The 22,452-nt window shown below is 43.4% G+C and overlaps 1 protein-coding gene across 5 annotated transcripts; it reads left to right on the forward strand.

The window, feature by feature from the left end:
- Positions 1-839: 839 nt before the first annotated feature.
- AXDND1 (axonemal dynein light chain domain containing 1) lies at positions 840-21,323 on the forward strand. 5 transcript variants are annotated; one of them, XM_030495898.1, is made up of 25 exons: positions 840-1,243; positions 1,716-1,897; positions 2,272-2,372; positions 3,019-3,145; positions 3,491-3,576; positions 4,599-4,655; positions 4,782-4,887; positions 5,630-5,751; positions 6,271-6,411; positions 6,812-6,916; positions 7,584-7,704; positions 8,262-8,363; positions 8,947-9,113; positions 9,940-10,003; positions 10,455-10,689; positions 13,368-13,581; positions 14,192-14,285; positions 14,970-15,178; positions 15,781-15,877; positions 16,858-16,968; positions 17,811-17,954; positions 18,104-18,235; positions 19,349-19,440; positions 20,309-20,460; positions 21,203-21,323. In XM_030495898.1, the coding sequence occupies exons 1-25, from the start codon at positions 1,156-1,158 to the stop codon at positions 21,301-21,303; spliced, it is 3,150 nt and encodes a 1,049-aa protein (XP_030351758.1). In that variant the 5' UTR covers positions 840-1,155; the 3' UTR covers positions 21,304-21,323. The 5 variants fall into 5 exon arrangements, with proteins under 5 accessions (XP_030351758.1, XP_030351760.1, XP_030351759.1 ...); XM_030495900.1 differs by having other exon boundaries at positions 21,206-21,323; XM_030495899.1 differs by having other exon boundaries at positions 18,107-18,235.
- Positions 21,324-22,452: the final 1,129 nt, after the last annotated feature.

Consider the following 22,452-nt stretch of genomic DNA (forward strand, 5'->3'; position numbering starts at 1 on the left):
GTGTGTAGGAAGAATCTTCCACAAGCCCTTCTTCAGGGCCTAAAAAGCAGCAGGAAATGTCAGAGCTAAACACCAGCGGGGAAGGGTAGCTGGGGTTCATAAGCTGCGTATCGGCCATCATATCTCTGTGAGAGGAAAGGACGTCCTTGGAAGTGCTGGAGGGGAGCACAGGGAAGGAGTTAATAGCTTTTGGAACAGACCAGAGTTCCTAACCTCTCCTGGTTTAATGCATGTTAAATTGGAGCAGCTGCCAAATGTGTATCATATTAGTGATTTCTGCCTTATTTTGGGCCTGAAAAAGGTTTGTGTGCCAAGAACTTCATGTGATATTTTCCAGCTGTGTACCACATGCTCTAAAGTCAAGTCTTGTCTGTGTCCTTAAACTGTAGTTGCTGCAGAACAGTGCCATTAATCTTCTCATCCTTTCTGGTGGGAATATCATGTGCTGTCAAACAGAGCTGTTAAAGGGAGGGGGGAAAAAAAAAAAAAAAGGTTTTCTTCTGTCAGAAGTTTTTAGAAATTTTTTGTATTTTCTTTCCAAGAAACCATTTATGCAACAAGACAAGAAACTACCTGGCAAGATTACTCCAAGATTATACCTACATCTACAAACATGTATCTGAAGGCAGAGCAATGTAGTTAACCTAATTAGAAACCACAGTATGCCAAGACATGGCTGATACGGAGGTCAAAGAGTTTTAATGCCAAGAGCATCTATAAAGAACAATCTACATTGGCAAGGCCAGTGAGCGGGGGAGGGGAGGCTTCAGAAGAGAATTTATGGGGGTTACGAAACGAATAGAAATATGATTTTATTTTTATTAGTAAGATACCACTAAGAATAAAAAGTGGTAAGATTAATAATTGAAGACATATAATTAAATCTCTAGAGCACTTAGATGTATAAAAGAAGCAGTTGTTCTTAATGGAGTTCGTAGATGGAAAACCAAGCACCCCTATGGAGGCTGTAGCAAAGCATTGGGATTTCTTCTGAACTGATGTACCTGGTGTCAGGTGTAAGGAGGGGATCACAATGAATGATAACAAGAAACCATGTTAACCCTGTGAAGTACAAATGCAGGTTTAATTCTGTTCCTAGATCATCCATTCCTGCAACTTTCCTTGGCTGAGCGTTAAATAAAATAAACATTCACCATGCCCACAACTGAAGCGCCTGTTCCTGGACAAAAAGCTGCTGCAACGAAAACGAGCCGTGCCTTGTGGGCAGGCGAGGACCGCTCAGGTAGGGCAGGGCTGGAGGCTGCAGGGGCTGAACATCTGACTCTCTGTCCTTACAGCTTCCCGTCAACAGGACGATGCTTCTCTGCATTTTTGCCTTTATTTAGACAATTGCTGGAATTTTAAAGCAGAAAGCTGACTGCTAGCAAGCCACAAGAAAGGAAATGGCTTTACAGAAACATGCAAACTTTAGTCATTCACGGCATCTCTTGGTGTCTGTGTACTTGGCAGCATGGCACAGTCATGGGACTGGTGCTTTATTTTGCATCAGTAGAAGGCAACTTGTTCTAGGCTTCTCCGAAGATAAAACAGCTGCTAAAAATCAGATAAGCTGCCTGCGATTTAGATTCTGGTTTGGTGTAAGGGAGCGGACATCTTGTCATGGTTTTTTTCAGCCCCGTATTTTATCATCAGTTTTGCTTTCTCTTTCACCAGCAGAATAAATACTGTTGAAACGTCTCTGTGCTGTTTTCCAGAGATGCACAAGCTGAGGGGTACCTCAAGGATGCTTGACCACATCAGGCCTGTTTCTTCTTCCCTGGAGCATAGTTTTGTCCCAGAAGAGGTTTTCCGAAGCCTGACCTGTGCCAGCAGTTCTCTTTACAGCCCGAAGTACTTCCGGTCCCCACAAACCACCAAACCCCCAATGGGCTTCAGGGTGAGTGTGTTTCCATCTCCTGCCTTGTCCTGTCCAGAATCGTCTCTTCTCTGGGGGCACATGTTCATTCCCTGGGCAAAAGGGCAGTTTGCCAACCTTGTAGGATAAATTTATCTTATACCGCATCAGTTTACTGGCTGTGCCGTTTGGTGCAGATCCAAAGTTCTGCCTTCCAGTCCACAAGAACATGCTTGCACCCTGGTGCTCCAATGAAGCCCTTGGAGCTGAGGCTGTTTTGTCCACACCAGTTCCTTTAGCCCCGAGACAGAAATAATGATGCAGTGCTTGCTTAGACCAGTCAGCCACCCTGACCTGTCCCGCTCCTTGGCATGTTTCTTGCAAAATAGTGACAGCCACATGTGCCTTGTCTGCAGGGCTGCCTGCAAACACCAGATCAGCTTTGGCATTATCCTAATCGTCGGAGCAAGTTCAGGCACCTGACAGATCACCCTGTCAGTTTGACAGGTGCTGGAAGGTAAGCAAAGAAGTGATAAAGAGCCCAGGCCAATGGAAGGGCGTTAGAGCCGGGAATGCAGAGCTAGATCTCTCCCTTGGCCTCTTCTGATGGCAGGTGACTGTGCTGCCTAATGGGGCTGGATGAATGACCAGCTGTCCTGTCTGAGTTCAGGCTGGAGAGATCTGAGGGAAAGGTGTTGTTAGAATAATAAATAAGAATTGCTAAATAAGCAGTTCTTGGAACGACCCTTCTGAAGATGACAGGCTCACAAGGATGTCCTGTGATTCATGATTAAGAAGAGAGGTTCTTGTGGCTTCAGTGGACATAGCAGGGGCTTTATTTACGAAGTGTAAAGCTATGACACTGAATGGTGCTGGGAAGTGAAAAGTGTTTTGCTCTGTATTGAACGTTGGATACGGATGCGATAGGGTATCGACAGTACACGTTAAAAATGATCTTTGATCAGTGACAGGCGATGTGAGGTTAATCTGCCTAAAAAGCATGATCTCATCTGTCTTTTTTGGCCCAGGGAGGGAGTCCTGGCCGTAAGCCTGGCCTCAGGCCTAGCAGAACAAACCCACTTATGGTTTAGGCTGGCAGTGTAAGGGAAGAGCAAGTTGCCTGCAGTGTGGGTCAGTGAACACGCTCTTTCCCTCTGCTTCAGGGATGTCTCTTACCTGTGTGACACTGTGACTGGCCAACAAGCTAAGGGAGCAATGCCTGTCAGAAGGTCTTTTTCTGAGGGTCATCAGGACCAGAGAGGGAGCCGTGGTACAGTCCCACCCACTCCTGTGAGTACTGTTTTATTGTGTGTATCACTAGCTGGAAGAAGGGAGATCCTCACATGTGTCCCAATGTTACCCTGATCCTAAAACACATTGGCTCTCCTTGTGGCTCCAGCCCCTCAGTTCCCCCACCACAGTTTGGTGTTAATTGTTTCAATCTGCTTTCAGATGCAGATTGTATCTGTTGGGCTCTGGATATGGGGGGCGGGAAAGGGAAAAGCAGTGTGAAAAGCCACTATGTGAGCTTCCCTTTCCTGGCAGCCAAACCTGTGTCCTTTTTGGGAAGGAACTGGGAGCTTGCGCACAGCTTTCATGTTGATGTTTTGTGCTCTGTCTCTTTTCCATCCCTAGCGAGGAACCCTAACAGATAGTCTGATTCCTGAGGAATTTCACATTGTGAGGAACAGAGGAGTTTTGCCCTTGAAGTACTTCGATGAGTAAGTGATTTCTGGTTTACAAGGGTTTGTCCTCAACTGTTCAGTGTGTGGGGATACAGTGATGAGAAGCTGAGGACACTGACCAGATACACCTCTTTCTGTTGGGAAGGGGAGAGTATAAAAGGAGTGGTTGTGCAAATCCCATGCTACCAACCAGGCTGTAGTTAGCAATGCAGAGCAACGTGACCCTTGCTGCTCTCTGGGGTCGCTAACAGAGAACTTCCTGGACACTAGTACTGCTTCTCAGGGGGTTTCAATAGTTGGACATGAATGCAGAAGCTGATTTGATTCCTTGAGGCAACTTTTGGAAGGTGGGCTCTGGGTAGCTCTAACCCTCACTTCATGCTTCTATACACCTGCTAGCATCTTGAATATGCCACTCTGGGGTTGGGGTTTTTTTATTTGTGATCTTGGGTTTTTTTTCTTCCTTCTCTTTTCCCCACCCCCAGTTTTTCAGGCTGCGCGTTTTCTAAGCCTTGCCAAAAAAGGCTACTGTGACTTCCCTTAATCTCTCCAAACAACTTCATAAATTTAAAGGAGGTTCTTTCTCATTGTTCAAGGATTAAAATACTAAGATTAGGAGTGAAATCCTCCCAGCTTCTTTGCTAACACAATTCAACAGAGCATTGTCTTACTATTTTGATGATCTCCTGTGATCAGCCTCTGGGTGGGTGTGATGTGGAAACATGATGCTTTTCTGGCACCACCAGTAACTTTTAAACCATTGGCCGCTTAGCCAAGTACTATGAGAGGTCTTAAAGGGAGAAGGTTCCTGCAAGATTTCTGTCATTACTGGCAAGAAGAAGGAGCTCCAGCTGGGGGAGTAGCTGCAGGAGGTCCAATTCTCACATTAGACTCTGGATGCTCCTACTGAAGAGCAACCCTGTAGACCCTTTTCTGCCTCTCCACCTTTCATCAGCTTGTATACGGGACAAAGAGATTGAAGGAGAGAGCAGGGTTCCCTTAGCTAGCACTGGAAGGATTGCTTTCTAGTTGAGCTCTGCCGTTTGTGTTCATTTCAGTAAATATGCAACGCTGCTTGAAGACCGTGAAAAGAAACTACGTCTGTTCCCATCCCTGTAAGTACCACCCTGCATGAAGTTGTTGGAAAAAAAAAAAAACAACAGCTGTTTGCATTTAATTTCCTGGGAAAATATCATAATATGCTATACATAATCACAATGTGTCCCTTTCTGGTCTGTCAGGAGACCTCCTGGGAGGTTAGAGGTTATCCAGCTGATGCATCTGATGGACAGCATGTTGGAAAAAGCTGGAGTAGACAAGCTAATCAGAGTAACAGGACCTTCACAGGTGGATAACTTGCTTTGTACCCAGATAACTTTCTTGTACCCAGAAAAATAACATCTTGTATCCCTAGTGTTTATCGCTGTTGTGCTTAAGGTGCCTGCGAGAAGCTCGTTTCTGCCCAAGCCAGCTGTCTATAGGTCCTGCAATAACCAGGGATTTCTTCTTCTGATCCTGAGCTTCTCTTCATCTTTGTCTGATCCAGGAAGAACAAACAGTTAGCTTGCTAATGTATGAAGTTACATTTCTGGCAAAAATGCCAGAAAGGAGTGCATTTGGCATTATTATATGGAGGAACAAAGGCAGTAGCTGTCTCATCTCTTCATTGGGAGATAGGCTGCTGTATTTCAAAATGGGCCATCAGAAACCTTCATACACCTAAAAAGCAGATGTCAAAGAACATCTGTACCTTGCTTTGCCTTATTTTCTGTTATTCTTGCACACTGATGGAGAAGGATTTGTGAAAAACGTAGAGCATTGCCTCAGCAGGAACTCCAGCTGGAATGAGCAGAGAAGCTCCCATGAATGTTGATGGGAGGGTAGTCTGCATAGCGCATAATGTGTTTGAAAATGAACTGGTGATTGCATGTAGATGGCTCTTTCCCTTCTCTTTTCTACCTTTGGCAGTGTTTTGTCTTCAAAGGGAAACCTACTTCAGAAGAAACGGGAGATGTGTGCTAATCTGTTGTTAAAGGAGTAGGCTGGCCAGGCTTTGCAAGGCTGTGATTTTTCTCACCTATTTTGCCAGCTGCACAATATGCTGGAGCTGCTGAAGGCAGAGCAGAACATCTACAACATCGTTTTCCATGAGCTGATTCGGCAGGTCAGCGTGGACTGCGTGGAGAGAGGACAGCTGCTTTCAAAGCTCAGGTCATCATTAGCCAGCCATTAATCCCTCTCTTGGTTTATGGCAGTGTCCTCTCAGGAGTAACATTAGCTATTGCAGTTTGTTCCTAATGTACTTGCTTAGCAATGCTAGCCCATCACAGTGTAACCGTAACTGGCATGGGGTCTCATGCCAGGAGTCAAATTAGGATTTCCCCGCCAAGTTAGCAGCCGGGGATAGTAAGCATCTGTTGGGTAACCTGGAGCTTGAACTTGGTGGGACCATCACCGCACTTGACAGTGTGAGCACCTTATTGGTGTGACCTTCAGTGGAAGATTTCACATGTAGAATACCTTGTACTTCCCTCATGGCCAAGTTCCCATGCTCAGATTACCACTACTTGTAGCAATTAAATCGTTCCAGAGCGTTTAAAACCCCCAGTCCAAACACTCAGAAGATTGGCTTCTAGATAGCTTCCTGTGCAGTGAAAGGAAAGGGTCTTCAGATGGTGTAAGAAATCTGCGATCTCACGTAAATATCCTTTTTCACTCGTTTTACTGCAGGCAGAGGTACGTGTGTCTCCTGGAGCGGATCCCTGAACAGATGAAGACCCTCTACAAAAAAATGATGTCGCAGCGGTTGGTCAACAGGCATATTACAGAAGAACTACTCTGTTTTAAAGAATCGGTTGGACAGCTATCTAGGTCTGAATCCTGCCCAATCCTCAGAAATTGTCTCTGTGCCCTAGGCTTAGTCCATTGCTTTTGTTTGGTTTCCTAATCTTCCTCCCATAGGAACAGAAAGACAGTGTTATGATTTGAAGCAGAGCTACAGGGATCACACTTGAGCCTCCTCACACTCTCACTGAACTCTCTTAGTGCCAAATAATGTCAAAGTCACCTTCTCTTCTTAGCAACTTGAGGTTCTGTTGTTGTTGTGGAACTGCAGAAAGGGTTTGTTGGAACACCAAATGTGCATGGGAAGAGATGTTGTTGGAAGAAGAGAGCCCTGCCTGGTAGTGTAGGGCCCACCAGCCTGTATTTGCCAGATTAGAGACCTTTAGATTGGGTTAAGTTGCATTAAGACTGTTCCCCACTGTTTCAGTGAGCTGTACAAGGTACGAGAACATGACCGCAAAGTGACCGAAGAAGCAGAAAAAGCTCAAGAGGAGCTACATGCAGCCATGCAGGAGGCTAAGACAAATGTAAAGTAAGTTGCTTTTAAAGATGAGGTTGGGAGATTTCTGCAGCGTGCTGGTATCATTCTCTCAGATTTTTGGAAAGGAGAGGTGGTGACTGGTTTCCTTCCAGGGAAAGACAGCTTGGCTGTTTATGACAAATACCATTATTTTGCTATAAGTGCTAAACTCAAAGGGCTAGAAAGCTGTTCAAAACGTTTATAGCTTTAAGTCATTTGTTGCTCAAGTGCTGGCATTCCCTTTTCTTCACCCCATATTCACAGCAAGTGAGCTCTTCATAGTCTAGAAGAGCCTGCAACTCTGAATTTCTGAGGGGTCTGTGGACATCTTCAGATACCTGAGATACTAGATATTTAGGTTGTTGGTATCAGAGTTGTGGTGAGTGAGTAGGCAAACAGATTTACTTGCAGGAATCTTGTGTCATGAAGAAAACAGCTAGTCTGGTCTCAGCAGAGATCTGTATTCATACTGAATGGAAACTTGTCATGGGAATGTCAACAGAAAGGTGGTGTAGGGGCTTGGGGAAAAGGACCTGTGAACTTACAGGCTGTGCGGGAGGTGACTGAGGAAGGAAGGAGGAAGAGGAAACGTCTAAGGAAAGCTTTAGGATTTTGGAGAAAGATGGTAAACATGAATGAGAAACACAGGTGCATGTATTTCATTGTCTTTCTCTTCTAGGCTTTTGAAAGAATATCAGGAGTTAGATACATTACAGAGAAGACAACTGCAAGAGCAGGCTCTGTTGCTAGCTCAAGAGAGAGACATCTGGATCGCAGCCGTGTATGACCTGGCTCAGAAGGTTGGTGCAGGAAATCAGTGGTACACTGCAAGATATGAAACATCACAGCTAGCAGTCTTGTTTTCATCCCAAAGAATATCTTTATTTAATATGATTGGGTAGTAACACATACCTGCCCTGGCCTCATTTCCTGAGGTCTGCTCTGTTTCACACGTGGTTTTATTTCAATTGAAACCAGTTGATTCTCTGCAGGAAAAGCTTCTGTGAGATAAGTATTTCCATTTGCAATGTGTTTGACTAAAAAGTTTCCTATTTTCCCATAATTTAGAATATCATACCCAGATTCCTTACAATTCTTCACAAAGTTCTTGGTTAATTCCGTGCTTCCTTGTTTGTGTGTCCCCCTTGTTTGTGATCTCCTGCTTTATCCCATTGAAGTTTAAAATCTGTTAGCAGAACTTCTGGGGTTGTTTGAGAGATCAGAGATTTAACTGTAAGGAAAGTGGACTCAAACACTACAGGTCCATTTCATGCATGGCAAGGCTCCCATGTTACTGTCAGATGCTTCTCCTCTCAGAAGAAAACAGGGCAAATAATAACTTTCCCCCTTCCCCCAGATAATAGACAGAAACCAGCTCACATTGTTTCGCCAGCTCCATGTTGGTGGAAAAACATTGACCAACGTTCTCAAGCATTTCATAAACCTCTTGGCCTCAAAGGTAGGGACCTGCCTGTGATGGGTGCCTGTTCAAGGCGTGTGTATGCATGCTTTACGTAGCTCTACTGTTCTCAGTAAAGCACTCGTTATTTTGGCTGTTATTTGAACCTTCAAATATTGGTTTAGTTTCAAACGAACATTAAAATTTGAATGAGTTCACTCTTTCTGCTTTTCTCTCATTACTCCGTGCCCCCTTTTATGTACTTCAGTTCTTTTTCCCCCTCTTTCCCTTTTTTTTTTTCCTCCTGTGGCTTTCTTCCCTCTCCCTATTCCTTCTCCATAAAAGCAAACCAGGTTGAGGCTTAGTGTAATTTTGGCCTCATAGGTACAAGACGGCATGGTGTCTCAGTAGCATGCCAAAAACAAGGAGTCAAGCACTCGGTTCTGGCATGCCCAAGAGTGAGCCACCCTAGTCCCATCTCAAAGGGTTTGTGGGGGCTGTGCTGTGGAATTACAGACATTTCCCAGATCTCTGATATGTACATATCTCAAAATAGCTGGGGCAAAGGGAGAACTCCTCCAGCTCGGATCAAAATAATCATGACAACGGTCCCTTTTCCTACCCCCTTGCCCAACATCTGCAGGACACAGAAGACCTGGCCGATTTGCAGGAAAAGACTGAGCAGTTCAGGGAGAGATTGGGTCATGTTGGAGCAGAAATAGAGCATCCTGAGAAGGCCACCCAGAGAAAACTGCAAACTGTCTGCAGCAGCCTCAACAAGCACCTTCAATACTTCCATAGCAGTGACTCGTGAGTGGCCCAGAGGGACCTGGGGTAGCAGTCGACTTTCTCAACCTTTGCCTTGGACCAGTGCAAAGTGTGTACTGACTCTCAGGTGTAGTGAGATTTGGTACAATCTGCAATTTGCACATCCCTCACTGCTCTACTTTTCTGCTTGATGTATTTATTTTGATAATCAGGTGCCTAACAGTAGCTCCAAAGTGGTGCTGTGAGTTCATGGTTGAATTCAGTGGAACAAGGACTGTACCCTCCTGCTGCAAACCAGAGTTCTTTCTGCAGCTGTCATTGCTGTAACAGAATTCCTCTATTTATTTAGTTTGGTTCATTTTAGCTTGAATTGCACAGGCATTAGTGCTTCAATAGAGCATTCTAGAGCCACAGGAAAAGTTCTTGTGTACAGACATGAGACTCTAAGACACATGAGGTTTCAAACCCAGTCTTTTTCTATGTTAAGGTGATTGTATTTTTCAGGCTTTTTGTTCATTCCTTGTGATACATTAAAAAGAACAAAGCATAAACACAAGCACAAAATGCAGAAATTGTATACAGAGTATGTATTAACAAAAGACATCAGTATATAGATTTCAATCATAGGGTTAATAATGTCTGAATTTTCAATATGTGCTTGAATTTGATTTGTATCTCTGCTGGAAATAACATATTTTCTTAACTGACACCCAGTGTTTGTGTTACTTTGAGTGAGAGAATAAAAATCCCTTGCTGAGTAGGGTGTTGTGGTTTTTACTTTGAGTATCTATCTAGAGTCTTGGTTTTACCTTGGCTACTAAAGGAATTTTTTCTCTCAGCTCTCATTCCTTCTTTCCCTCTGCTTTAGCTCCTCTCAGATGGACGAAAAGCTACTGGATGAAATCCTACCAGAAATCAAGAACTTGATAAATGTAAGATTTTGGGGGTTGGCTGTATTATCAGGCAGTATCTGCTCAAAAAATTACCATGTGTGAGCTGAGCCCCAGTGAGCATCTATGCCCATCACAAGTGTGAACGAAATCACATCAGCTCAAATCTTTTGTGCTGAACTGTAAGCTAAGAGTCTACACATGAGAAATTATAATCGCCCAATGCCATAGTTCAGCCAGTGTGTTAAACTTAATCATGTATTTGAGCATTCTCTGACCAACAGCTCTGGTGACTGGTGAATTATATTAATCTGTAGAAGTGCTCAGAATTGTCACCAATAAGTTTCTAATTCATTGTGCAATCTACTCACTGTGACATCTTTATATTCATGGATTCCTCACACTTCTTGTGTTTGATTTCCATAACTTTTCTTTCGTGGCCAAGGGGTGGTTCAACTTTTGGGGGCAAGGCAGCTTTCTACTTTCCTTTCAGATGCTAAAAGAAGACCTAGAGCAGTACACAGAGGAGGTGCGCCTAAGAAAGACTGAAAGTCTGAAGAGCACTGCCAGCTTGCTGGAGTACTGGACACAGCTGGGACAAATGGTGATAAATCGACACCGTGACTTAACTGGAGCATTGCCTCCACAGCACGCTGCCCTGGAAGAAATAAAACAAAGGGCATGTGAACTCTACAGGCAATACAATATAAGGATAAGTGGGAATAATGGTAAGGAATGACCAATTTACAGCTCAGTCTTTCCTTGGGGATGCCAAGAAAGTAGCAAGTAATAAAGGACCAGTTCACATAATCTGTACTGGCCTTTTCCAAAGCTCAAGTCTGACCCCCAGATATGTGCAGGGAATCAAGAGCATGCATTCAAGGGATAAACTCCAAGGAACTTCACTCACAGTCACATGTAGAAAGAATATCTGATATTTTAAATGTGATACAGTGCAAAGAACATGCAATGCAGAGATGACACAGGGAAGTCGTATGTTATATTCAGAGGGACTATGGGCAGTTTGTGAATATGTGGATAATTTAGGGGGGAAAAATGCAAAAGGAAAGAATGGATGTTTAAAATGTAAAGTAAAACATCACTGTAAAAAGTAAAACATTACTGTAAAGTAAAACACTGTCTCAGAGGGTAATACTTTTTTTATCACCTTATCACTAATGCTAAATTATCTTAATCTAGATTTCAAATTATCCTGATAATAAAGAATGTACATAAATGTTTTCTTTGCTGATATAAAGTTATCATGTCCTGTGTAAGATAACAAACAGTTGTTGGGTAATTTGCAACTAACCTTCTCAACCTTTGCCTCTGCAAGACCTTGACTCAGTTCTGATTTTCGGAATTGTTTCACGTCTGATGTTTTTCAAATAATTTTATTTCCTTTCAGCAGACTAAAACTAAACTGAACATGTGCTGTCAGGAACTGCTAGTCATGTTTGCTAAGCTGCTTCTCATACTGCCATCTTATTCTTACACTCAGGGTTTTCGTGTGCTTTTCCCTACATTCTTATGCTATATGCTATATTTCAGCCCACTAAAGGAGCTGAGATGATAGAATAAGTCTGTCCATTCTATGAAACAGCTAAAGAAAATAAATATTCCCGTTAGTTCTCATTAGAAAGTGAGAGAAAGAGGAAGGAAGAGGGCCATAATTAGCCAGACACCAGCATGGCAAAAACTGAACAGCAGATTTGCAGGAGCCTGGATAGTTAGTTGTGATCTGAACAGAGGGCTGGGCAGCACAATGCATATATCTGATCCAAAATTGTTTCAGCTAGTAAAGTCCAGAAAAAGGGATTTTAGCTGATTTTAACAAAGGCTTTGGAAACTGGACTAAAGGAAAGGTATCATCTTGCTCCATACAGGACAGTGTATTTTGAATGGTTTGGATTCATTTTTGCATTGTAATGTAATGGCCTTTCAGTAGAAAATACACGGTACCCCTTCTCTTTACATTATATTGCATCTTTGATAAGAAACAGTGAAAATGAAAGCCATTGTAAAGAATAGGTAAGATATAATACTGAGATCATGGTAATTTTGTACTGTAAGGCAGTGGCACTTGGTTACCTGAAGTATTTATTATCTTCTAAGATCTGATTACCTGGTCTCGAGCAGCATGTGCCAGAAGTACAAAGGGAGTGGTATTTGACGACAAGGATTAGAGATGGAGAGAGAACAATGAGATATGAGATTGGTTTAGCCAGGAGATATAAGAAATTATTTAAATGAAATTTATAAGGTTTGGCTTAATGTCTTTGGTTTTATTCAGTCTTCCTTGATCACTTCTTAAAGCCTTCACAGTGTACCTTCTTTTGAAAATAACATGGTTTTGATTCTGAAATTGGCACTTGGTACAAGAGTGGCCTCTCCAATGAGCTCCAGTTCGGTCTTTTTCTGGGGACTTGATAAAGTTTATAAGATAAATGCAATGACACAGACAGCCTTCCCAAAGCAAGCTAATATTTAATAAGGATCCAGAGTACTGTGTAAGGGCTAATATAGCCAAAGCACACATAAGTGACCAGAAGTGACTGTTCTCCCTCATCCCATGTCCTCCTGGGACCCACCTCTTCTTTCCTCTTAAGACGATGTTGCATGGCAGGAAAACTTAAACTACCATTCCTGCCACTTCTCCTTGGCCTCCGGCTTGTTAACATCTAATGCCTAGTTGTGGAGTTCCCATCATGTGCTTTCAAAGGCTCCGCCCTGAGGAGCGTAACCACCTCCATTTCTTACTAGTTTGAACATCCCAACACTGCTTCATTGCGCTTCTCCCAGTCCAGAGGAGAAGTTAAACAGTTCTGCCCCACAGCTGTACCCATGTGTCAAAATCACTGAAATATTAAAAAAACCTGTCATCATCACCACGTGCTTAAGATGTCATCTTTGCTCCAATATGTCCTGGAGGCCAGAACCTCACCAGGATTTAAAGAAAGTTTAAACATTGGGTTTCAAGAGCAAGTATTGTTACATTTCAAGCATAGTCCACAACAAAAAGAGAATATCCATCAGTATGTGCCAGATGAGTGAATGAAAATTAATTTACTACCTTGTACAGTCATTTTGCACATCTGTGCATACTGCACCACCTGCATCTTTGAAGAACTGGATTGTAACTGCAAAGCTGTTTTAAAAGAGTTATATTAAGCCTTTACGAAACAAGGGAGCCAAATCTGCCAAGACAAGAAGGGCTTCAATTCAAGCCCAGTTTCTTTAGACTTGCTTTGAATTCAGTGCTTACTAAGCAGCTTATTTTCAGTTCCAAGTGTAGCCAGTTCCCACATAGGCTGTTCATCCCTCCTGGCATCCCTCTTTGAATCCAGCTTTGGTTTTGTTGGCTGAAAGAATTATAATTAAAGGTTTGTATTTTCTTCCCCTGCAGGCACCACTAAGTTTTTGACAGCCTTGGTGAAAAGTATGGAAGATTGGTTATTCAAGGTGCAAAAGCTGAAGCGAGGTTCTGGCATGCACGAAGCTGAGCTGTGCGCATTTTATCAAAAGATTCCTGCGTGGCTGGCCCAGGTGGATGCAGTGATGAGCTGTATAGGCTCCGGCCAGTTGCATGAAGCTGAGAGCAATAAGAAATCACATTTCCCGTAAGGACAGAGGTGTTAATTGTACCTAGGCTGACCTTGTACATAGTACAAGTACACTTGTAAGAAAAGAGAAATGTCCTTTTGTGGGGACCCTGGCACAGGAAACTGCCAGTGGGCTAAACATGATCAGCTGAAGTGTTAAAATGATTGGTGACTGCCTTTCATTTGCTTTGATTTGGCCATTACCTGTGGAGTGGAAACGGTGGCTTCAGTATCACTCCTGGAACATCACTGTCTCCCTCAGAACTGCCACCTGGTTTGGAAATCTTGACATTTGAAATAAAAACAAAATATGTGATTCATTTACAGTCAGATTTGTGGGGGCATATTCCTCTTCATAGTGCTCCATTGTCTTTGGTAAATATCATCAAGAGATAAATCATTTGCAGAGCACATGCAAAACGTATATGTAAGAGACTTACTTGAAAATGCCAAGTTTGCCCACAACTACAGCATTAACAAAGTAAGCATGTGTCATGTTTCCAGCATATGATGTACTATAATATGTTGTTTTCCTCGAGCTGGGAAGCAAAAGGTGTCTTTGAGACAAGAGATCCTTGGGTCTGGTGCACTAGAGGTCACTTTGTTTCTGGATTTGTTTTCTTTTCAGGGTGGTACCCAGAGAGCTTTTTCAGATGATTCAGCAATGGGTTCTGTCCATGAATAATGATACTGTGAAGAACGTCACACATGTTAATGAAAAAGTAAGTGCAAGCCTGAAACTGCTGTGATAAGAGTGCTATATCTAGTATTCAGTTCTTCCTTTAATTTCCACCTGGCCAGACCACAGTTATGAGGAATGCTTGTTTCTCTTTTGACACTTTCTTACCTGTTTGAATTGAGTTGTGGCTTTTGTCTTCCAGCCAAAGTGTAGGGCAGAACTCCTCTAAAAATAGCTGTAAGGTCTCCTATATAGTGCACAAATACAATTTTATTGTTCCATCTTTAGTGAGTATTTCCTCTGGAATAATCAATGTTATTTCCTATTCAGAGAGCTGTTGTGGCTGTGAGCTCTCTGTGGGTTTACTTCTCACATGATTGTAGACTAGAGGCTCTCAATATGCATTTTTTTAATGTTCTATAAGTGTGGTGTGTACTTTTTGGTTTGTCACTGAATTCTGGATGTGAGAGCGCGCCACATGGCTGATAAGCAGCAGATGATCCTAAGCAAGAACTGGGAGAAGGATAGATCCGTAGTAGGAAAAGATGTGTCTGTAAGGGGAATGAATATGGGAGAAGAATGGTAAAAATAAATGTTTCTGTCATTAGGTCAGTTTGCAAATTGAATTAGGTAGCACATTGACTTATGTGAAACGAACTGACTTCAGACTACTTGACAAGACCAGACATTTATCACTGATTTAGATTTGCTCTGATGTTTTGTGCAGGTGACTGAACTGGACAGAAATCTGATCCTGTGGCTGGTGGATTTGCTGAGACACACGACAACAGAACGCTTGTCCCGTGAGTGTCCCCAGCGGCAAGAGTTAGACACCGAGATGGATAAGGAGCCCAGGCTTCTGAGGGCTAGTAAGCTGCAGCATGGAGCTGAAGAGCTGGTTGCAGAAATGTGCAGACTCACTGATTCTATAGACAGGTATCAACAGAGGTTTTCAATTTCACCTAAGGGAGTTTTCTCAAGAAAAAATGTTTAGTGTGCTGATCATGGCAACAGATCTCATCAATTCGGTTGTCCTTGGATCTTTTCCCAGGTCTTAAATGGGCCTTACTAGAATTTGTAGGGATTCTAATAAGACAGAAACACCTAAAGAGAACAGCAGTGCCTGCTTTATACCTAGTACTGCTATAAAACATGCTAGCATCTGTGATAGTGTGGGCTATGCCCACACTTTTGAGAATGACCTCTGGAGGAATGAGGGCACTACAGCCAGTGAGTCTACAGTCCAGATCACCTGGAGCAATGCCTTCGCCTGATTCAGGACCTGTGCTCACACATCCTGTGTGGATTAGTACAGCACTGGCACGGACAAGCTTTTTGGGGGTCATTGTGTGAGCAGGGCAGGTGAGGATTGCTCTTCTGGAGACTTCTCTAGTAGTGCAGAGATCTACACATAGTTCCTGTACCTTGCTGACAGCAGTGGGCTCCTGACTGAAGGGTCTTTTCCGCCTAAATGATTCTACGATTATAAGCATTCGAAGGCACTTCTGCAGGGCTGATGATGTTCTACATCTTTGCAGCTGCTGCCGCGAGACCGTCAATGAAATCGTTCAAAAGAAACAGTCAGAGAAAGATTTAGAAGCTGATTTTGAGCTGGAGGAGCTGAATAAGATCAAGGTAAAAGGCACCTGTGTTGCCAGCTATCTAGGTCTGGAAACCTAGATAGGTTTCCAGATGAGACTGCATTTACTTTGTAAAAGCTAGATAAAAATATATGTGAAGTTTTAAGGAGGAGGAAGACTGCTGCTCCAATGGGTTACCCTCGTTCCCCAAGTTACCTATACTGACTTTGCAGTCCTGGAACGCAGATAAACCTGGGCCAGGTCATGTTCAGTTTTAATATTTTCCTTGCCCTGTTTCAGGATACATATGTAAGGGCTCTCCTGTGAGATTTATTCCAGGTGAGTGGCAGTAGATTGACCTCTGGTTCAAAGCTTGTCAGAGCCATGTGCGTCCAGACTTGAGTGGTGCTTAGAGGTTCCTGGAGGTGCTTGGTGCCTTTATGCAGATGCAGTTGAAAGTTTTTGCAGTCAACTGACATACCTGACTCCCCGTTGTTCTACACTGGCATATAAAGCTCTTAATTGCTACCATTGTCATCACCAGTGTTTAGCTGAGCTTTGCCTGTGCTTTAGGAATGTGAGAGGTAGACCCTTCCCGAAGGCTGAGGCTTTCCTGAGCAGAGGGCTTCAAGGAATGCAAGAAGCCTTCCTGCAGGGTTCAAGAATACTTGTGCTTCTGTTCTGCATTACCTTAGTGAGTGAAAAATTAACCCCTGGGATTTACACTTATTTCTCCCTACATGGGCTGGGGCAATGGCTATGACAGATATTCTGTGCTGGCCTGAGGAGGAGCTTGTTGGAGGAATGAGTTGGTGGAAGTGATTAGTTGGTGGTGCTGGTGACAGATGCCATGTCTGAAAGCTTGGAGAAATGTGTCTTCCTTGTAGGGTGAGAATGGAAGGTTCCAGGTAGTCCCCTTCCTATAAATAAAGACAGAAAGGTGGAATTATTCAACTGACTGAATGAATATGATAACAATTATTCTTTTTTTGCTCAATAAGCCCTGAATAATCATTTTCTGTTATGTCTTCCCAGACTGAGTGCCGTAATTGGATTCAAGCATGTAGTCATCTTCTTTCGGAGATCAAAGGCACTCCAGTCTCCTTTCTGGATTTAGAAGAACTGAGAAACCTCTTTGGATCAGAGGTATATATAGACTGTATTTGCTCTTCTAGGTTGAATCAATTTGAATGAAGGTCTGCTGCAAAACTTTTCCTTAAGAAAGCAGCTACAGTTCCATTTGAGGGAAGGTTTCACATGGAGACCTGCATACACTCAAAGCAACAGCTAGCACTATGAGGTGTTATGACTGCAAATTGGTTAAAAATCACAGTGCTGCTTGTAAGCACAGGTCTAAGGCAAAACCAGAGCTTCAGTGGAGTTGGGGATTTTACCCCTCTGGTAGACCAGTTCGCTATGGTGTGTGATAGCTTTTGCTTCACCTATTGGGGTGGACTTTGGCTGGAATTCTTGTGGTTGCCTTACCCAGGAGATCAAGCTGAATTCGTAGTTTAATTCCTTGTGTGGCTAGATGGATGCCTGAGACTGCCTGTGGCAATTTGATGTATTTTATAGCTGGTTGGCCTGGCATTGGTCTACTTTCAAACAAACCAGGTTAAATTCAGATAATGAGAAAGTTGATTTGGATTTACTGTCTTGAACGATCTGTTAGTTCTGAACTTGACCCTCAAGCAGAATGATATTGTTCATGATTTCCAGTCCACAGCTAGTGCTGTGGCTCACATGTTGCCTCTTTTTCTTCCTGCCATGGCCTCCACAAAGTGGATATGCAACAGTGGGTCCTGCCTATGTAATGTTCAGTAACTAGCATATTCATTGTGATTTGAAACACATTCACACTCAGTACCTCCTCGGTGGCTGGAGTCCGAGTCTAAATATGTGCAAGAGGAAGTCAGAGACCAGCTAGCTTTGCTTAGGTTAGGACAAAAAGAGCAGGCTATTAACCTGATTCTTATGGTGCCTTACAGGAATTGCAGTTGAAACTTAAGCTTAAGGACACCATCATTTCTTCAACTCAGGAAGAGCTTGAAGCTGAAAATCCCACCAGCAAAAAGAAACCCATAACAGAGGAAGAACCATTAAAAGTAAAGGAGGAAATAGCCATCATGCAGGTGACTCTAGTAGCAGCAATATGCTGCTTTCCAGCAGGGCCTTTTTGTTTATTGTTTGGAGTATGAGATGTCAAACATGGCCTTACAGCGGCCTTGAATGCCATGAGGCTAGTGGTATCTCCTATTTCTTGTTCTTTTTCTCTCTCGAGCAGCATCCAGGTGCTGGTATGGATTATCTGATTGAGGACAGCGAAGCTACTGCAGACATGATCAGATATGTAGGGCATGACTCCAACGTCCACCTGAAGTCTCTGAAATCAGACAGCGTTACAGTTACAGGGGTAGGAGTCTCCACCACACCAGTGGTTTTTAGCATGTTGGCAGAGATTTGGAGCTGGGTTTTAGGTGTATACTCAGGATCTGTTATGAGATCCCATTTAACGCTTGTGCCAGACCTGCTGGGGCAGTGCAAGGTGCCGGTGTTCTCTCAGATTCCTCTCCTCTAGCAACTTTAAATAATCATTAGAACAGTTACCACAGCTGCAATTTGTCCTTTTCACCCATGCATTACTGCTGTGGCTTCATGATCTAGGCCTATCTGCTGAGACTGGGATGGTGAAAGTGGTTTGATGCTGAGCACATGGGAGGAGTTGAAGGGGGTTCAGAGATTCAGGGAGATCCCACAACAACTGGAAATTAAGAAGTTCAGGTTGTTTTGGCTTCCACTTGCCTTTGGGATAGTGCTCTTTGGTAAAGGTGCTCTTCAGAAGTCATAGGGCCCGTCACTCATCCAGAGTGGAGCCTAGAGGTATCGGAAGTGTGGGTCTTTAGCAAACTGTCAGTGGATGGTGCTGCTCTTTAAGCATGCTGCATTGCTAAATGTGCCTTGCCCTTCATGCTTTGGAGGTGATCAGCTAGTTAAGAGTGACAGTGCAGGAGTGTGTCTTTATGGACTTTGATTTGTTTTACAGAAATGAATCCCTGGAAATCACAATTACCTTCCAAAGCTTAGAGTAAGAGCCTTTCAACAGTTAGTTTTACAGAAAAACCCAAGTTGTCTTCTTCAGATGAAAACTGACTTATGCCTGTTGGACCCTGTGAGAAGCTGCCTCTTTCTGTTCTTTGGACATTGTTTTGCCGGGATTTTTGCTCCTGGCCAGGCTACAGCCACCTTCAACCTCAGTAACCCAAGGAATGCACCAGCAACCCAAGACTATGAGCCAGTGAGAGTTTCATGTCTGAGTCAGAAAATCATTTTAGTCTATTTTTAATGCCAACATCAGTTCGGTCCCTAAACTAGTCTCTGGTTTTACATGTTTTGCTGATACAGAGCTGTTGTCTGTGTTGTGACTGTGCACTGAGACACCAGCACCAAACCAGGCACATGCTACAGATGAAATGCAGCATTGTTGGTTTCACATTCACTTACAGAAGGCTTTGCTCTTCCCAATCAGAGAGAGATGACTGCCTCCACGCCATCAACACCCTTTTCTCAGAAAGAGTTTGAAGCCCTGGCAATGCTGGAACATCTGCAAGCGCAACTCCTGTGAGTACTGGTCATGTGCTGGAGGCATGAGTGGGGCAGGGTTTCATGCAAGGCAAGTGCCTGTTCTGTTCTCTGGTAATGTTCTGCTTTATCCAATATCTGTTGGCTTAATTTTGGGTTTCCTTCCATTTTGATTGTCTTGGGCGATTGAGTATGGTTTATGTTAGCTGAAGATATGACACATATTGGCTCCCCTTCGTTTCTGTTCAGATTTTCTGTTTTGTGTACTCATGAGGTACATTGCAGAGGTACTCATGATGGTTTTCTGCAAAACTTCTTAATACTTTAGGTCCTGGTAGCACTTGGAGGGTGCCATGTGAATGCAGCTGAGCTCTTCCAGGGCCTGCTTAGTGCCCAGGAGCTTGGCAGGTACAGCCATGCAATTCTGTACCTAAGTATGGGGAACACAGTGAAGTGACACTCAAGTGTCTTCATGCAAAATCACATCAAGGTCTGTGTTTGGTAAGGACTTCTTCCATGTCTAAGCAGGCTTGGGCACTTTGAACTACATTCCCTCATATTTCTTGTTTTGTCTGTGAGCTTGATTTATCTGGGGTAACCCCATCTCATTAGCTTTGCTAATAGAATTGACTGTGCTCTGTATTTATACTTGCACAGTGAAGATCAGCATCTCACCCTTTGCTAGCAAACACTGAGTTTCGAAACTAATTCAGCTTGCAGGGTTTAAATAGATGTGCCATGAACTCCTTTACAGATCTTTTAACAATGCTCTTCTCTGAAACCATAAATGTGTTTTATAGAGCCAGTCCTACCGAAAGCTTCAGCTTTCTAAATCTTTCTTTTAGGTATCCTGCCAGCAGCTGGTTATATTTCAGATTTCAGCATTATCTTTGCTTCTGTGTTTCAGAGAAAGAGAGATCCGTGCTCAAAATGCAGAGAAGAGATCTGAAGGTCTTGAAGAGGAGCTGGAAGAAGCTCTGCAGAGAATCCAAGACCTAGAAAGTGAACTGGAGAAAGAAGGGAAAGTCATCGCAGAAGCAACACACAAAGAACGGCAAGGTCAGGAGGACCAGTATTCCAAACCCTCTCCTAGACTCAGAGAGGGAAGCAATCTTTGAGACCACCTCATTCATCTCCTGTTTAGCACAGGACCCTCTCCTCCTGGGCACATCCTAGGGCTTTGTCTAGAGTCTTTGTCAGAGGCCAAGCAAGGAGACCTTTAACATGATTCTAGATCAGGGCAGAAAGAACTGCTGAATGTGGCCTGGTTTTGAGAGAAAGTAACTTTGTTTGACATAGGACACAGTGTCTATAGGAGATCACTATAATCGACTTCATCTTCCTTGTAAGGGAATGTTCCCTGTTACAGTCAAAAAGATCTGTTTAGGATCACTGATTTTAGGGTAGAAAATAAATAACATTCCAGGTCCCTTCACTCTCAGAAGCCATGGGCCTTTTCTTTTTCTAGCACAGGACACTCTTGCTGTCTCCAGGAGTTGTTTGAGCACAGCTGACACACTGATCTTGCCCATACAGTGTGGCAGTGAGTTCTTTAGGTCGCATGTTTGTTGTGGATGAAAACGTTTCCTTGTGTCCTTTCTCAGCTAGATCCACATGGATATAAGATGTGGAGAAGGACGAAAAAATGGGAATTAAAATATCTTCCCTTAGTCCTTCAGTGTACCCTGTTGATTGACATCAACGTGGAAGGAGAGGCTAATTTGTTTGTGAAGGATGTGATACCATTTTAACTCCATGGTATTTTTAATGGCTTTGGTTTGTTGTTTTGTTTATCTTTCAGAAGAATGTCTCAAAGAAAGCATCTCAGAAGTTGAGGCCTGCTCAAGTCCCAAAGCTTCTACCTCTGGCCAGTTCAAGGGATCCAGAAAAGGGCAACATTAAAGAACAGCAATGCCCCAGTAGTTTCTTAGTGCCTGTTCATAGCAGTGTTTTACTCTCAGTTCACTGCTGTTACTCCTTACCTACTACCCCAACACCTCTGTGTCATCTCAGTATTTACACTGTTCTTCTAGCTGGCTCTGCCGCTTCCACATATGCTTTGCTCATCCTCTACCTATAATATTGTTATAGCTCATCTTCCTTGTAATACCATTGCTACCTTGGCTTTCTGCTATCCACATCTCTCCTTCCTGTGCACCCTCCTCCCCTCCCCTTGCTTTATGCTTGCCTTCTGTTTGTGTTCATCAATCTCTTCTTGTTGCTCTATCTCATTCTGCCTCATCCCTGTTGGATTATGCAAGTAAGTCACTTGCACCTCTTTCATATCAAGGTTTATCTTTTTCTCAGTGCCAGCATGGCCTGGTTGTGTATCTGATAATGGGTACCTCTTTCATCCTCTAGGTTTCAGATGATCCAGTTACCAGCTGACTGGTTAAAAAGAAATTGCGCAGAATCGTACGGACAATTGTACGACACAAATTCTTGTGTCTTTGAATCTTCATCTTGAAGTTTTTATCCTTTTTTCAGAAAGCATGAAAAAGCCTGAAGCTGTGCATGATCCTGAAAGCCTTTCTCAAATTGCTGCCACAGGAGAACTGCCTGTAGCCAAGGTCACAAAATCAGTCTTCAGATGATGCCAGTTCACCCACTCAGTGCACTGAGATAACATTTAAATGCTCCATCTCTCTGTGATTTCTGCTTGGCATCTGAGGCCCTGTCTCCATCTGCCGTACCCCTACAGCCTCAACAGGCCAAACTGCCTAGTGAGGTGGCCACCCAGACTTCTGCCTCTGGTCCCCAACCTGGGGCAGTCTGTAGAGTTATAAAGCTCTGCAAGGCCAACTAGGCTGCCTGGGTTCGGCATGCGATTTGACGCAGTCTCAACTTGGAAGAGCAGGCAGTGAAACTGCCTGGAATCACGTTGGCTCAGACAACCCCTGCCAACCCAGAGTAAATTTCATTTTAGAAACATTATATATCACTAATCCCAAAGTACGTTTTTAAATGATGTTTTCCTTCTGCAAGTTTTTGGAATGTAATATCTCCTGAAGGTAAAACAAGAAGTTTCTGCCAGCTCTCTATGTAAAAGAG

Source organism: Strigops habroptila, chromosome 8 (genome assembly GCF_004027225.2).
Source record: "Strigops habroptila isolate Jane chromosome 8, bStrHab1.2.pri, whole genome shotgun sequence".
NCBI classification, from domain to species: Eukaryota; Metazoa; Chordata; class Aves; order Psittaciformes; family Psittacidae; genus Strigops; species Strigops habroptila.

Bases quoted from the DNA above. Each gene is read 5' to 3' on its own strand.
- AXDND1 (XM_030495898.1), top strand. From the start codon at position 1,156: ATGCCCACAACTGAAGCGCCTGTTCCTGGACAAAAAGCTGCTGCAACG. The intron at 5,752-6,270 runs GTCATCATTAGC...GTTTTACTGCAG, and splicing joins CAGCTGCTTTCAAAGCTCAG to GCAGAGGTACGTGTGTCTCC. The intron at 9,114-9,939 runs GTGAGTGGCCCA...CCTCTGCTTTAG, and splicing joins TACTTCCATAGCAGTGACTC to CTCCTCTCAGATGGACGAAA.